Consider the following 16,983-nt stretch of genomic DNA (forward strand, 5'->3'; position numbering starts at 1 on the left):
CGTGCTGATCCATAAGGCAAGTATCACATTCAAAATCCAGACATCTGGACGCCGGTCAGCATGGTCCGGACGCGCGTCCATCAAATATGGAAATTGCATGCATCAAATCAACCGTCCGGACAATCATCCCCTTGGTCCGGACGCGTGAAGCCTTTATATGGAAATTACTTGCAGCAGAAGTGCGACCGTCCGGACGACAGGGCACCACCGTCCGGATGCGGCTCAAAAACAGGAAAGAATTTCAGCGAAATTCTCAGACAATTGATAGCACAGTTGTCCATCCGAACGGCCATGTCTACTGTCCGGACGGCGCCTAGCTTTTATCAAGCTAGACGCTCATTTGAACCGTCAGCCTATAAATAGAGGTCCCTAGGCTTGAGAACATCAAGAATTCGGTATTGAATTCCATTAGTGCTTAGAGAGCTATATTGTGAGATTATTGAGCTGAGTTGATCTCTCTGAAGTTGCTGCTGTGTGTGCTGTTGCTGCGCTTAATCTGAAGTCTATCTTAGGGGCTAGCCCTAAGGTAAAGGATTCCATTGAAGACCCCTTCAGGTAAGAGACCTGGTTGGGAGGCGTTTGTGTTAGGTTACACATTAGAGTGCAAGGTACGACCACTGCATCAGGGGTATGTGAGTGCTACTACTTTGTAACTAATCTTGTCTTCTGAATAGTGGATATCCTGGGTTTGGCTGCCCCGGAGTGGTTTTTCTCATATTGAGTTTTCCACTTCGTTAACAAAAATTCTTATGTTATTTAAATTCCGCACTGTTATTATTTTGTTAACACTTTGTGCACACACACACACACTTAGAAGTCAATTTCAATTTTTCAATTGGTATCAGAGCAGGTACACTCTGTTTTAGGATTTATTTTCTGAGTGTGATCCTCATCTCTTGTGACTTCTATTTTTTTTTATTACACCTTTTATCATGGATTTCTCTTAGTTATCTGAAGAAAATTATGATATTTAGCTCTCTAAAGTTTTTGCTAAATCAGATAAAATTGTTTCTCCAAAAGAGCTAAAAAAGGTGAAGCAAGAAAAAGAGTCTTTGATTGTTCAGTTATCTAAATCACATGCTTTGATTGACTCTTTGAAATCTGAGAATACCATGTTATTTTACATTATTGATACACTTAAGAATTAATTAAAGGAATCTGAAAATCTCTTGAAAAAATTCTCAAGTGATAATTTGAAAAGCATGATGTGTATTCATTCAGATATTTCGAATAAGCATGGTTTGACTACTGATTTAAGTACTTTTACTTCACATGCTTCTGATTCTGAATTAGATTCTGTTGCTATTAAGCCTGTGATAGTAGATGCAGCTTGTTCTAAAAATTCTTGCTTAAATAAACATGTGATGCCAAAGTCCAAGGAATCAGGAACACGAGGTAAGTTTGTTTCTACTTGTCATAATTGTGGGAAAACTGGTCATATTAGGCCAAATTGTTATTTGTTGAAATCCCACAGGCCTTGGATTAAACAGGATGCTTTGAGGAAAAGTGAAATTGAAGATTCTTTCTCATCTAAATATGTCCCTCCTCATAGGAGACATATAAAAGGTAAGGGCAATGTTATTTGTAAGAATGCTAATCATAATTCTGCAGAGAATGTCAAAAAGCATTCAAACAAAATAAGCTTGCCCACCTGTCATCACTGCGACATCACCGGTCACATCCGACCCAAATGTCCACAGCTCCAGGCTCAGAAGTCAAAGGTTCAGAAGAAGTTGCCAACAAGAGCTACATCAGACACTCTACCTTCTACGACTCTTCAGGCTCCACGACATCAGCAGAAGTTTGTTCCTGCCAATCAGAGTGGCAAACCAAAGAAGAACAAATCAAGACGCTACAAGAGAAAGCTACAAAAGCCCAATGGCAGCCATGGCTATGAAGGATTGATGAGCCTAATACAAGATATGCTAAGGAGTATGGCCAACATGGACATGACACGCAAACCATCTCCACGGGTCAAACAGGTATGGGTTAAGAATGATGAGACCATTCACCCCTTGAGGAGAAGTGGACTCACCTAGTAAAGGTGAAGTCTCACCATGCCTAGGATTTTGGTTCCTAAATTCTAGTGCATATCAGGTATGTTTGCATTGCATTGTTTTTCATGTCATATCTTATTCATGCTTTGCATTCTATTTGAGGAACCATTTATTTTATCCCCTATATTTTCTCTTGTTATCTAGAGAAACTTTTGCAGATATTTTTTTTTGGGATGACAGTTAAAAGCACGTCGACCAGCTGCTTTTCTGTTTTGGTATTTCTAAACCTCTCTCCATGAGGACAGGTTTGGTTTTACCTTGCATGCTGGGCCTAGATGTTATTTCCTTTTCCATAAGCATGTTCTTGTTGTTTTTCTGTCTCATTTTTTTTTTCAACCAAAAAAAAATATTGGGGGAGAAGATGCGGATTTTATTTTTTTTTCTCTTGAAAGCTTTTCAGATATTGCATGTGTTTTTGCCTGATATCTCAGTTTATTGTGCATTGATTAAATATGCTTACATATGATTGAGAGTTTATGCATGATATCTGCTAAGTTTTCCTATTGCATCTTAATGATAGATAGTTACTTTCCTCATGCGATGAAAATGTGCACTATCCAAGGCTCCCTAAGGTACATCGTTTTCCTCTCTGACTTCTTGCCTCTAGAAATTCTAATGAGAGAGATGTTTTTGATTAAAATGGTCAAATTGACCACATGCTAGTTGAACCTAGAGCCTAAAAATTCTAGCATTCTCTCTAGGTTGCAGCACCAACTAGAATCAAGCAGTAACTCTTCAGTTTTCTGTGCTATATGCTTATATTCACTGCTTCTGTGTTGAAATAAGCCTTGTCCTTCATGGTGCAAGTAAAATTTTACCTTGTCCTTCATGGTACAAGTAAAACAATTAGACACTGCATCTTAGGGGGAGTGTATCAGATGAGGGTGGCTAGGTCCTAGTAATTAATAAGGTTTGACTTTTGACTGATCTTTCATCGATTTTCTCTCGTCTAGAAAATCTAGTTGCTTTTTGTCATATCAGTTAAATTCATACCTTTTGGGAAAAGTCTTCACACACACACACACACACACACACACACACATTGCATGAGTTGAGTAATCTATTTAAAATTTCTATCTGCAGGGAAATTTGTGCTTATTGAATACTTAACTCTCATTTATATCTTTGCATATTTTTGCAAGGCTATTTGACTGTTTTATCAGTTGATTATACATGCGTGTTCTGAAGCTAACTTTAGGGAAAAATATTTTTCTGCAAAATTTTTCTCCAGTTTCAGATTTTCAGTGTGAAGCATCCGGACGGACCTATTCTTACGTCCAGACGAGAGTAGTCTTGCCATATATGTTGACCTAGCAGTTTCCATCCAGACAGTTAAGTGACACGTCCGGGACGGGATTTCTAAAGGTTTAAGATTTGCATCTCTTTCTCTGCCATGCACACATCTTTGCATTTTTATTGATTTATCATGGCATGTTGTGTGTTTTTCTCGTGGATTTCTCCCGAGATTTTGGCATTCTTTGCACATCTCTTCTCATCCCATGATCTTCATTGTGTCTTCCGTTATTCTTTTAAGTTTTTATGCTTTTAGAATATTGGAATATTTGTTGGGATATTTTCTTGAGATAGTGTGCATGAAAATCCTATTCTGTCTGTGTTGGGTTGATATTGATATATCTAGGTCATTTGGATTGCATTCTTTGCTTTTGTAATACTTGGGCATCCAATTGATAGCTGTCATAATACCACTTTTTTTTTTGGACTAATAGGATCTAATATTTCTTTGTGGTGTTATTTTGGGAAGTATTTCTGTTTTAATCTTTTCAGGAATATGTCATCCAACAGCTCCCAACACAATATCTGACAGATGGATCCTTTGGAAAACTGACCGTTGTTGAAGTCTAATGTTCAAATTCCAAAGGTCTCAAGATTAAGATGGGTGTTTCCCCTAGCTCATGCAGAGCCTTCCGTAGCATTCCCTCAAATCTATATCAGTTAGAGGTTCAGTGGTGAATCTCCTCATTTATCTTGCAGACCAGTTGCTTAGAGGATGTCAATCTGCGGATAACCAGTTTCAGGCTTTACAAAATCAAGAGATTGAAGATTTTTCAGTCCATGGTTCTCGGCTTCCTGAGCTAGAAGCCGAAGTAGTATAAATCCAGCTTTTTATACGGATTTCTCTCCGTTACTTGATTTCAGTGGATCAGCTGGATTTGGTACTCGGAGGATTTTTGTTCCTCTCTTTTGGGCCACTTGTAGACTCTTTTCTATCTTCCTATTGTTTTGGATTTTAGAACATTTTTGTCGGTGAATATTATTACTCTGTTTACCCTTGTCCTTCTGAGACACTTAGGGGGAGTAATTTTTGTATGATTTTTCTTCTTACTCTGTTTTACCCTTTGTCCTTTTGTGACAAAAAAAGGGGGAGTAATTTTTTGTTTGGACCGGGATTGTATTTTTAACTGGTCAAGTGATTTTTGTCCCATAATGGCCAAAGGGGGAGTTTGTTAGTTTTTGTATTGGCTGCATTTTGTTGGACAAAATCACTTCTATATAATGTTGAGCAGAAAAGTGATTTTTACCTTTGATTTTAAACCCATTGCTCATGGACGGTTCCAGATGATTGAAACTTATTTAGTTAGCCTAAGTTAGCTTAGTTTGGTTGAAATTGAACTAGATATGGTGGTACAATCTAATCATGACTCAAGATATGGAAGAAAATCTAATCTTGGATATTAGATGATCTTGCATGGATATTTCTCTCTCTTGCTGCCAAAGATCCGACCCTTGGAAGGATTTGTGCTGGATTGATCTCAGCCCTTCGTGACTATTATATATAGCTTGCATGGGATACCAAAAATCAGCCTAAACTCTCCCCATGCCACTCACGTAAGCTCCCCTCCCCTTCACTGTTTTGGTATTGAATCTCCCATGGAAAAATTTCTCTCATTCTTCTGTGGAAGCCAGCACCTAGTGCTAGAAATAAAGCCTTGAATCCCCTCTTGTTTCTCAACAAAACACCAATAACCAACATCAGAAACCTCTCTCAAATTCTAGCTCAAAAGCCAGCAGCTCCCAACTCATTTCAAGCACCTTGCTTTGAAGTTAGACCTCCTTCTTTCATCCAATCTGTGGGGTACGAATCTTGGTAAGTAAATCTCCCTTTCTACTCTCTAAAATTCAGTATGTGATCCTAAGAATCATGGGTAATTTCTCCTCTTGAAAGAATTACACTCATGAAGCTTTAAACAAGCAAGATAATAGCTTTGCTTTAATACTTTTGTGGAAGTGAGCTGTTGAAGTATGGGTGTACTGATTTATGAAAAGGAAGGTGTGTGTGTGTGTGTGTGTGAGTGTATTGTGTGCTGGAATTCCCTGCATGAATCAAAATATTAAAGTATGAACTAGTAGGTAAGTGTAAATGGTATATGGCTAATGCTTGTGTGTGTGGAAAGTATTATTTTAACTACATCAGGGTATGAGAGAGAGTTGTATATATATATATATATATATATCAACATACTAGTGGAGTTAATGGCTAGTAAAAAGGGATGTTTTAGTTTCATTATTCAATAACCTAAGATGGCATTCAATACCTTGATTAAGAGAACCAAAAAACGGAAGTATTAGGACAACGGTTAAAATCGTCCTTTAAGGATAAATATAGTAAACATATTTGTAGCATCATTTCACTAATCTAGTATTACTATATGATTGGAATTATGCAGTTAAAGAGAAAGACTTTTGGAGCAGAAACTAGTAAGTATCTCTATACTTACTGAGGACGAAGCTGGTTGATTTTCCTATGATATTATGTTTACTGTTTTATTTATTTGTTTGCGCATGTGATTTTGCATATTTTATTATTTCTAATAACCTGTCTAATAACAAGCTGTTGGATCAAGATCCACGGTGGGTATGCGAGGCTTCACATGAGTTCCAAGGTTCTCAGTGAATGAGGAGATACCTGAAAAGAATAATAAATACAAAACTGGTGTACCAAGGTCACCAGGGAAACCAAGGTTTCCAGGAGCCAAGGCTCCAAAAGATTATAATTAAAAGTTAAGTGAGGAAACCAAGGTTTCAAATAACACGCTAACCGTGCCAAGGCCAACAGAGTAGTGGAAAAAGGGAAATGCCCAAAACTCTATATTTAAGACTGTCATTGCTTTATGGTTACATTTATGTTCACTTTATGTCTATGACTCGCGATCATGGATTATATTTTGTATATACATGTGATTATTTGGCCATTGCATTATGTTGCATTTACTAAATAAATCAGCTCTCATATTATTATTGGAAACAGTGGACTTACTTTAGTCTTTATGTTGCTTTCTTCTCCTTGTATGGTACTTGTAATGGTTCAGGCTATGAAGAAGAAGGGGATTATCAGGACTATCCCGACACGTAGATGGTCCCTGGTTCAGTTTTGTAAGGCTGGAAAGCCTAAGTTTTGGGACTACCCTGTTATAGTCCATTAGCCTATCTTAAAACAATATTTATAATTCCCCAGTTATATATATATACTTTGGCTTGTATAATTATTTAGCCCTGAGTGGCATGACTAGTATTGATGTCTGTATAATTATGCTGACTGACTTATTTTATATATATTTGAAGTATCCTCAGTAGTAGCTCTGAAGTGTCAACCTATTTCCAATTTATATTATATTTATTCCGTTGCCAATAATTACCTCTGATAAGTTAGTAATGTCTTGTGGAAATTCGAAAATTTTCACCTACGCTTTTTGCAAAAGCGGGGCGTTACATTTTGGTATCAGAGCAGTTTGCTCTGAGGACCTTAGGTTTGACCTTAGTATAAGACCTAGGCGCACAGAGCTATAGGGACACAAAAGTATTTTTGCTTGTATATATATATGTATATGCTAGATGTTAATTTGAATATCATGAGTTAGAATAAGAATAAAATAGATAGATGTTCAAGCGCACTTAGAATCTTGTGATTTACAATCATTGTTTATTCGAGTAATTTTGAGTGTTACAATTATTTATAGCATGATTTATTTATGAAATTTCTTATCAGTAACTGATTGTTAAATAGTTAGGTTGTTAGTTTATTGTTTGATTTTAAACATTTTATATTCGTTTAAAGAACGTCTGTGTCCGACAAATGTGGAATAACTGTTCCTTTAAAACACAGAATCATGCCTCCTAGACGCCGTCCCCTCTATGACTCTAATCGTGTTCCCCGTTCTGAAGGAAATGGTGAGGAGGATCTGCCACCCCCTCCTCCACCGCCACCATTCAATGATGGCGTACACCCAGCTTTAGTGCAACTTATAGCTGACACCACTAGGCAACTGGCTGAAGTAATATCACGAATTCCACGACCCAATGAATGAGCCGAACCCGTGGGTTGCTCATTACGCGATTTTGCTAGCTATCACTTCCGAACTTTTGAAGGAACAGAAGGGCCGAATGTCGCAGAGGCTTGGCTCACAGATATAGACGTACTGTACACTACCCTCGGTTGTACAGATGAGCAGAAGGTTCAGTACATTGTACTGCAGTTGACAGGCGAAGCTAAGAGATGGTGGACTGCAAGGAAGGTGCTGCTTGGGGAAAGGACAGTAATTACTTGGGAGATGTTCAAGGAGGAGTACAATCGATGGTTTTTCCCTCGATCTCAGAGGCAACTACGAGCAATAGAATTCCAGAATTTAGTCCAAGGTGACATGACTGTAGAGCAATATTCCGCTCAATTCATGGAGTTAGCTCGGTTTGCAGCCAATCTTATCCCTGACGAGGAAACGAAAGCAGAACGATTCGAGAATGGCCTTAACCCTCGCATCAGAGAAAGGGTGATTTGTCTGGAAATAAAGGAATACGCCAGATTGGTAGAAGTGGCGTCCCTAGCTGAAAGAGGAATACGGGAATCAGCCGCAGCATATGAATTGAAGAAACGTTCGAAACAACCGATGACGCGCCCCATCAAAAGGCAAGCTGTTGGAAGTGGCTTTAAGCCTACCCTGGGAAAGAATCTTTCGAACCAGAAGGCCGTCTGCAGCAAATGCGCAAGGACGCACCTAGGGGATTGTAAGCAAGGAGCATCCATGTGTTTTAGATGCGGTAAGCCTGGGCATTTTCTGAAGGATTGCCCTATGAATGCTGCGGGAGGAGCGAGATTTCAAGGAAGCGGAACTCAGGCACGCGTGTATTCTCTTATGCCCGGAGGAGAAGAAGGAGTCAAAGGTGATGAAGAGGATACAGATGTGGTGACAGGTACCATCCCTCTTTTTGGTAAAATAGCAAGTACCCTTTTTGATTCAGGTGCAACGCATTCCTTCATATCATCTACATACGTTAAATTATGTAGCATGACTCCTCAACCCTTGAACCAAAGCATAACTGTATCCACACCTACTGGGAATATAGTTACTTGTAGGAAATCCATTGAAGATTGCCCTATCGTCATAGGAGATAGAGTCCTACCGGCAAACCTAGCTGTATTTCAGATGTTAGGTTTTGACGTGTAGCGCCCCAGATTTTAAGACATAAATTATAATGGTTTAAATTAATTTTAAAACATTTTTAATAAGGAAAAAGAATAACTACGATTATTTATGAAAATAAATAATGTATTTCTGTTTTTAGAAACGTTTATAGTTGCAATTTGATAAAAACTCAAAACAGACCTTAAACTTTGGAATAACGGAAACAGGGTCAAACGAACTCCATTTTGGTCGATTCAAAAACTGAGACACTCGTTTTGAAGTCCTCTAGGTCCCCTCCAAATTTCATGATGTTTGGACATCATTAAGGCCATGAAAACATCCGTCAAAAATACGACCCCTGTTCTGGACGGAAATTCACATTATTCATTAATGGGCCATCTTTGGACTTAACCCAACCCATTCCAATTGCTATCCACAAACCCAACCCATCTATCACATGTTATCTTCCTATGATCATGATGATTACATGAGTCATCACCCAACTCAACATGTGAAAGACCTATTTTTATACCTTAAAGAAATGCCATTAATTAATGTGTGTTAGATGATTAAATATGTTAGTAGAGGATATAATGATTCAACACCTAGTGCAACATTCCACTACATTTATTCCCTCCCCCTCTTATGATGAAAGAATAAAGGATGTCTAGAATAGAATCTAGAGTAATCATCAAATGAAAGTAGTCTAAACAATATCTTGGTTTAACTTGTCAAAGTAAACCAGAAACTTTGATTGACCAAAACTAAGTCATAACGAACTCGGATTGAGTTGAACCAAAAAGAGAAAGTGTCCGTCTTGACGTCATCTATCTACCCTCAAAATTTCACAGCAATCGGATTAGATTTGACCATCAAAACGTTGTTTGGAGTAAGCTGGCCTCTATTTGGACGAAAATTCATATATAGCATTATTTAATACTTCCTTGATTTGGACAACTCATCACCCACTTCCTCTAATGTGTGCACTCATCACCACAAGTGTTGCCCACATCCCACATCTAGAATGCACCACCTTAGTGATGATGAAACCCATGTGCCTTGGAAATAAGGCTAAGATGCACCAATTCCTATCCATTGGATCAAAATGTGTCTACTTGATCCTAACCATTCATTCTCTTATAAATAGAACCAAGGTGGAAGATGCAATGCCCATTAAGCTTCACTCACACACACACCTAAGGCCAAGAGAGAAAATTGTGAGATTTGTGTAGTCTTGTGTTGTTCAAGGCTTGAAGTGTATGTTAGGAAGTATTTTGGGTAAGCTTCTAATCATTAGTTTCATTAATTTGATGATATAGGTTATGATTTCATTACTTGTTATTTGAATTGTTTAAAGACCCAATAAGCTTAAGAGATAAAGTAATATAAACTACTTTTATATTTCATTGTCCTCATGACTTTCATGAGTTGATTGTATTTATATTTCCTTTTTACATTTCATCGTCCTCATGACTTCATGAGTTGATCGTATTTATATTGCCTTTTATATTTCATTATCCTCATGACTTCATGAGTTGATCATATTTATATTTCCTTTTTACATTTCATTGTCCTCATGACTTCATGAGTTGATCGTATTTATATTTACTTTTATATTTCATTGTCCTCATGACTTTCATGAGTTGATCGTATTTATATTTCCTTTTATATTTCATTGTCCTCATGACTTCCATGAGTTGATCGTATTTATATTCCCTTTTCATTTCATTGTCCTCATGATTCTCATGAGTTGATCGTATTTATTCCTTATTGTCCTTATGATATATTTTAATCCTTCAAGTTCATATTTGGTAGCATTGGTTATATAGCCTCGTCACCAAATCATGAACCAAGGTTTTAAGATTTATTATGAGTGATCGTCTCAAACGTAATGAAGTGATGAATAATAAATATAAAAAGATGAGGGTCTATAAACAATGATTTGTTTGATAGATGATTGATAAATATATTATTGCATAGATGGATTTATATGCAGAAAAGAAGTTTAAAGGAACTACACAAAGAAGAGTGTAAGTATCTCTATACTTACTCAGGACGAAGCTGGTGGATTTTTCCATAATATTGTGTTTATTGTTTTATTTAATTATATGCATAGGAATAGCATATTGCATGCTGTTAATAATTCTGATGCAGGGTTAATAACAAGTTGGTTGTTGGGATGACCAATGGACAGGCATACCGCCTGTGTGAAAAACAATAATAAGTACAAGTTGGCTGTTGAGATGGTCAATGTGCTAGGCAAGTTATGGCTACTTAATTGACTGTCGGGATGGTCAATGTACTTGGCTGTCGGGATGACTAATGTACTAAGTATGCTACTTTGACTACTAGTGCGGAAAAGCTAAAGAAAAACATAGTAAGGGAGTCCGTGCTCCAATAATTAGCCGCTTAAACGAACAGGGATTTAATGGCCCTGGTATGAGAGGAGTGCAAGAAGAAAATAAATAAGACTGTGCATATAAAACTGTCATTACATCATATCATTGCATCGTATATTGTTAATTAAATCAGTAATCATCATATTATTGAAAACAGTGAACTCACTAGGTATTTTTGTATTTTCTCTCTGTGTTATATATTAATACAGGTTATGAAAAAGATGAGTATCAGGATTGTCCAGACCTTTAGGTGATCTTGATAGCAGTGTTTGAGGTTGGGATGCCTCCATTTTGTGGACTGCTGTGTTCCAGTCCTTTATTATATTATCTTGAGAATGATATTTATATTTTTGTTGGTGTGTATTAACTATACTCTAGTTATTTTGGCTTGTAAATTATATGTGTCGTTTGTGGCACCTATTTTTAATGCACCTAGTGTGCAAATAGCGTGTAATGATAAACTAAGCAACTTTTAATTAATGTTTCGAGGTATTTCAGTCAGCTCTAACGTGTTATGTTATCAATTCCTAAGTCTTTAGAAGAACAAAAATAAATATTCCGCTGCGAGAGTTTATCTCTGATGTAGTAACGTCACGTGGAAACTGGAGGTTTCTGCTTACGAATTTGCTGGTTCAAGTTCGGGGCGTTACAGAATGGTATCAGAGCAGTTGTTCTGCGGCCTAGTGAACATTCAGTGTCATACTGTAACTTGGGTAAGTTACAGTATGGTATCAGAGCCGTTTGCTCTGAGGACCTTAGACTTGACCTTAGCATATGACAGAAATACAAGAGCTATAGGAAAATAAAAATATTTTTTTTTTTATGTGTGTGTGTATATATATATATATATATTTATTAAGTGGAATTTCAGGAGTTAAGAGTTAACGTTCTTCACTGAGTATATGCATTTGTGTAATTAAATTTTATTGTTTTTAATAATTATTTACTCGAGTGATTTTGAGTGTTATAATTAATTGCAATATGATTTATTTATGAAATCCTTGTTAGTGATTGATTATAAAATGATTAGTTTATAGGCATTATTGGTCGATTTAAATGTCATATAGTCATTGTTTTTTTTTTTTTTTTTTTTTTTTTTTTTTTTTTTTTTTAATTTTACAAAACGTGGAATGATTGTCCTTTTAAATATAGAATCATGCCTCCTAGACGCCGTCCTCTCTGTGACTTTAACCAAGACCTGCGTTCCGAAGAAAATGGTGAGGAAGAGTTGCCACCTCCGCCTCCACCACCACCATACAATGATGGAATACACCCGGCCTTAGTACAATTTATAGCTGATGTCACTAGACACCTTACTGAAGCAATATCACGAATTCCACGACCTAACGAACGAGCTGAACCCATAGGTTGTTCGTTGCGTGATTTTGCTAGTTTCCATTTTCGAACTTTTGAAGGAACTGAAGGACTGGATGCCGCAGACGCATGGCTCACAGACATAGATGCATTGTACACCACTCTCGGTTGTACCGACGAGCAAAAAGTTCAGTATCTCGCACTGCAGTTGACGGGTGAAGCTGGGAGATGGTGGAATGCGAGGAAGGTACTACTTGGGGAAGAAACAGTGATCACTTGGAAGATGTTCAAGGTGGAGTACAATCGGCGCTTTTTCCCTCGATCCCAGAGGCAACTTCGAGCAATAGAATTCCAAAATCTGGTTCAAGATAATATGACCGTAGAACAATATTCTGCTAGATTTATGGAATTAGCCAGGTTTGCAGCCAATCTCATTCCAGATGAAGAAACAAAGGCTGAACGTTTCGAAAACGGTCTCAATCCACGAATCAGAGAACGAGTTATATGCCTCGAGATTAAAGACTACGCCAGGTTAGTGGAAGTAGCGTCTCTTGCAGAAAGAGGAATCCGCGAATCCGCAGCAGCCTACGATCTGAAAAGACGATTAAAGCAGCAAACATCGTATTCAGAAAAGAGACCAGCAACAGAGAATGATTCCAGGCCAGTTGTTGGCAAAAGTTATCCGCCCGCACTAGGAAATCAAAGACCACCTTGTAACAGGTGTGGAAAACTGCATGAGGGAGAGTGTAAGATGACAGGACCTACCTGCTTCCAGTGTGGTAAGACTGGTCATTTTCAGAAGTATTGTCCCATGAACACTGCTAAAGGATCAAAACCGCAAGGAGGCGGATCTCGACAACAGTATCCTGCCCAAGCACGAGTATATTCACTTATCCCTGGTGGTGCTGAAGAAGATGAGGAATATACAGATGCGGCGGCAGGTAACATTCTTTAAATAGATAGCATTTGGCTTACTATTTATGATTTAGGACTTTCGCATTCACTCACTTGCGCCGATCATGTGAAATTTCTAATGGTACGCAATCGTTAAAATAGTACTACGACGGAGCAATAAAATAGATCATGGTACTATATAAAATTTTGTACCTAGACAAAACATTATTTTCTTACACCCTTTTTGATGAGTAGGAATAACCCATATTGAAGTGAAATCGAGACTTTAAGCTCAGTAAATAAGATTCACTCCTAGGAATGGTAGATATAATTTCAACAATAGAGGATAAGATAAAATGCTCTTGTAATTAAAATGTTACCCTTGACATTTATATCGCTAGACATAGAGATTAGTAATCTAAATCTTCCTTTAATGTAAACTTTATGCAATATAACGTTTACAAATTTCGGGGACGAAATTCCATTAAGGGGGGAGGAATGTAGCGCCCCAGATTTTAAGACATAAATTATAATGGTTTAAATTAATTTTAAAACATTTTTAATAAGGAAAAAGAATAACTACGATTATTTATGAAAATAAATAATGTATTTCTGTTTTTAGAAACGTTTATAGTTGCAATTTGATAAAAACTCAAAACAGACCTTAAACTTTGGAATAACGGAAACAGGGTCAAACGAACTCCATTTTGGTCGATTCAAAAACTGAGACACTCGTTTTGAAGTCCTCTAGGTCTCCTCCAAATTTCATGATGTTTGGACATCGTTAAGGCCATGAAAACATCCGTCAAAAATACGACCCCTGTTCTGGACGGAAATTCACATTATTCATTAATGGGCCATCTTTGGACTTAACCCAACCCATTCCAATTGCTATCCACAAACCCAACCCATCTATCACATGTTATCTTCCTATGATCATGATGATTACATGAGTCATCACCCAACTCAACATGTGAAAGACCTATTTTTATACCTTAAAGAAATGCCATTAATTAATGTGTGTTAGATGATTAAATATGTTAGTAGAGGATATAATGATTCAACACCTAGTGCAACATTCCACTACATTTATTCCCTCCCCCTCTTATGATGAAAGAATAAAGGATGTCTAGAATAGAATCTAGAGTAATCATCAAATGAAAGTAGTCTAAACAATATCTTGGTTTAACTTGTCAAAGTAAACCAGAAACTTTGATTGACCAAAACTAAGTCATAACGAACTCGGATTGAGTTGAACCAAAAAGAGAAAGTGTCCGTCTTGACGTCATCTATCTACCCTCAAAATTTCACAGCAATCGGATTAGATTTGACCATCAAAACGTTGTTTGGAGTAAGCTGGCCTCTATTTGGACGAAAATTCATATATAGCATTATTTAATACTTCCTTGATTTGGACAACTCATCACCCACTTCCTCTAATGTGTGCACTCATCACCACAAGTGTTGCCCACATCCCACATCTAGAATGCACCACCTTAGTGATGATGAAACCCATGTGCCTTGGAAATAAGGCTAAGATGCACCAATTCCTATCCATTGGATCAAAATGTGTCTACTTGATCCTAACCATTCATTCTCTTATAAATAGAACCAAGGTGGAAGATGCAATGCCCATTAAGCTTCACTCACACACACACCTAAGGCCAAGAGAGAAAATTGTGGGATTTGTGTAGTCTTGTGTTGTTCAAGGCTTGAAGTGTATGTTAGGAAGTATTTTGGGTAAGCTTCTAATCATTAGTTTCATTAATTTGATGATATAGGTTATGATTTCATTACTTTTTATTTGAATTGTTTAAAGACCCAATAAGCTTAAGAGATAAAGTAATATAAACTACTTTTATATTTCATTGTCCTCATGACTTTCATGAGTTGATTGTATTTATATTTCCTTTTTACATTTCATTGTCCTCATGACTTCATGAGTTGATCGTATTTATATTGCCTTTTATATTTCATTATCCTCATGACTTCATGAGTTGATCATATTTATATTTCCTTTTTACATTTCATTGTCCTCATGACTTCATGAGTTGATCGTATTTATATTTACTTTTATATTTCATTGTCCTCATGACTTTCATGAGTTGATCGTATTTATATTTCCTTTTATATTTCATTGTCCTCATGACTTCCATGAGTTGATCGTATTTATATTCCCTTTTCATTTCATTGTCCTCATGATTCTCATGAGTTGATCGTATTTATTCCTTATTGTCCTTATGATATATTTTAATCCTTCAAGTTCATATTTGGTAGCATTGGTTATATAGCCTCGTCACCAAATCATGAACCAAGGTTTTAAGATTTATTATGAGTGATCGTCTCAAACGTAATGAAGTGATGAATAATAAATATAAAAAGATGAGGGTCTATAAACAATGATTTGTTTGATAGATGATTGATAAATATATTATTGCATGGATGGATTTATATGCAGAAAAGAAGTTTAAAGGAACTACACAAAGAAGAGTGTAAGTATCTCTATACTTACTCAGGACGAAGCTGGTGGATTTTTCCATAATATTGTGTTTATTGTTTTATTTAATTATATGCATAGGAATAGCATATTGCATGCTGTTAATAATTCTGATGCAGGGTTAATAACAAGTTGGTTGTTGGGATGACCAATGGACAGGCATACCGCCTGTGTGAAAAACAATAATAAGTACAAGTTGGCTGTTGAGATGGTCAATGTGCTAGGCAAGTTATGGCTACTTAATTGACTGTCGGGATGGTCAATGTACTTGGCTGTCGGGATGACTAATGTACTAAGTATGCTACTTTGACTACTAGTGCGGAAAAGCTAAAGAAAAACATAGTAAGGGAGTCTGTGCTCCAATAATTAGCCGCTTAAACGAACAGGGATTTAATGGCCCTGGTATGAGAGGAGTGCAAGAAGAAAATAAATAAGACTGTGCATATAAAACTGTCATTACATCATATCATTGCATCGTATATTGTTAATTAAATCAGTAATCATCATATTATTGAAAACAGTGAACTCACTAGGTATTTTTGTATTTTCTCTCTGTGTTATATATTAATACAGGTTATGAAAAAGATGAGTATCAGGATTGTCCAGACCTTTAGGTGATCTTGATAGCAGTGTTTGAGGTTGGGATGCCTCCATTTTGTGGACTGCTGTGTTCCAGTCCTTTATTATATTATCTTGAGAATGATATTTATATTTTTGTTGGTGTGTATTAACTATACTCTAGTTATTTTGGCTTGTAAATTATATGTGTCGTTTGTGGCACCTATTTTTAATGCACCTAGTGTGCAAATAGCGTGTAATAATAAACTAAGCAACTTTTAATTAATGTTTCGAGGTATTTCAGTCAGCTCTAACGTGTTATGTTATCAATTCCTATGTCTTTAGAAGAACAAAAATAAATATTCTGCTGCGAGAGTTTATCTCTGATGTAGTAACGTCACGTGGAAACTGGAGGTTTCTGCTTACGAATTTGCTGGTTCAAGTTCGGGGCGTTACATGACGTAATTTTAGGAATGGACTGGTTGTCGAAGCACTATGCCAATATCGACTGTAGGAAGAAAGAAGTTGTCTTTCGCTCTCCAAGCAAAGAGGAATTCAAATTCTGTGGATCTCGAGTACGAGCCACTCCACCCCTTCTTTCTGCAATTCAGGCAAGGCGAAGCATTAGCTGTGGTGCACAAGCATTTTTGGCCTATGTCAAGGCTGAGTCGGAAGGAGAACGTAAGCTGGAAGATATACCTGTAGTGCGCGAATATCCAGACGTTTTCGCCGAGATCTCGACCAGATTGCCACCTGATCGAGAAATCGAGTTCTCTATCGATCTGATGCCAGGGACTCAACCCATTCATAAAGCACCATACCGTATGGCGCCCTCAGAGTTGAAGGAG

The 16,983-nt window shown here is 37.0% G+C and overlaps 2 protein-coding genes across 2 annotated transcripts; both read left to right on the top strand.

Moving 5' to 3' along the window:
• The first annotated feature begins 7,183 nt into the window (after window positions 1–7,183).
• LOC133863246 (uncharacterized) lies at window positions 7,184–8,515 on the top strand. The gene is made up of 2 exons (XM_062299206.1): window positions 7,184–7,335; window positions 7,420–8,515. The coding sequence occupies exons 1-2, from the start codon at window positions 7,184–7,186 to the stop codon at window positions 8,513–8,515; spliced, it is 1,248 nt and encodes a 415-aa protein (XP_062155190.1).
• A 3,513-nt stretch (window positions 8,516–12,028) lies between these two features.
• On the top strand, window positions 12,029–16,404 carry LOC133863247 (uncharacterized). Its single transcript, XM_062299207.1, has 2 exons — window positions 12,029–13,127; window positions 16,151–16,404. The coding sequence occupies exons 1-2, from the start codon at window positions 12,029–12,031 to the stop codon at window positions 16,189–16,191; spliced, it is 1,140 nt and encodes a 379-aa protein (XP_062155191.1). The 3' UTR covers window positions 16,192–16,404.
• The last annotated feature ends 579 nt before the right edge of the window (window positions 16,405–16,983 follow it).

This window comes from Alnus glutinosa, chromosome 3 (assembly GCF_958979055.1).
Source record: "Alnus glutinosa chromosome 3, dhAlnGlut1.1, whole genome shotgun sequence".
Taxonomy (NCBI): Eukaryota; Viridiplantae; Streptophyta; class Magnoliopsida; order Fagales; family Betulaceae; genus Alnus; species Alnus glutinosa.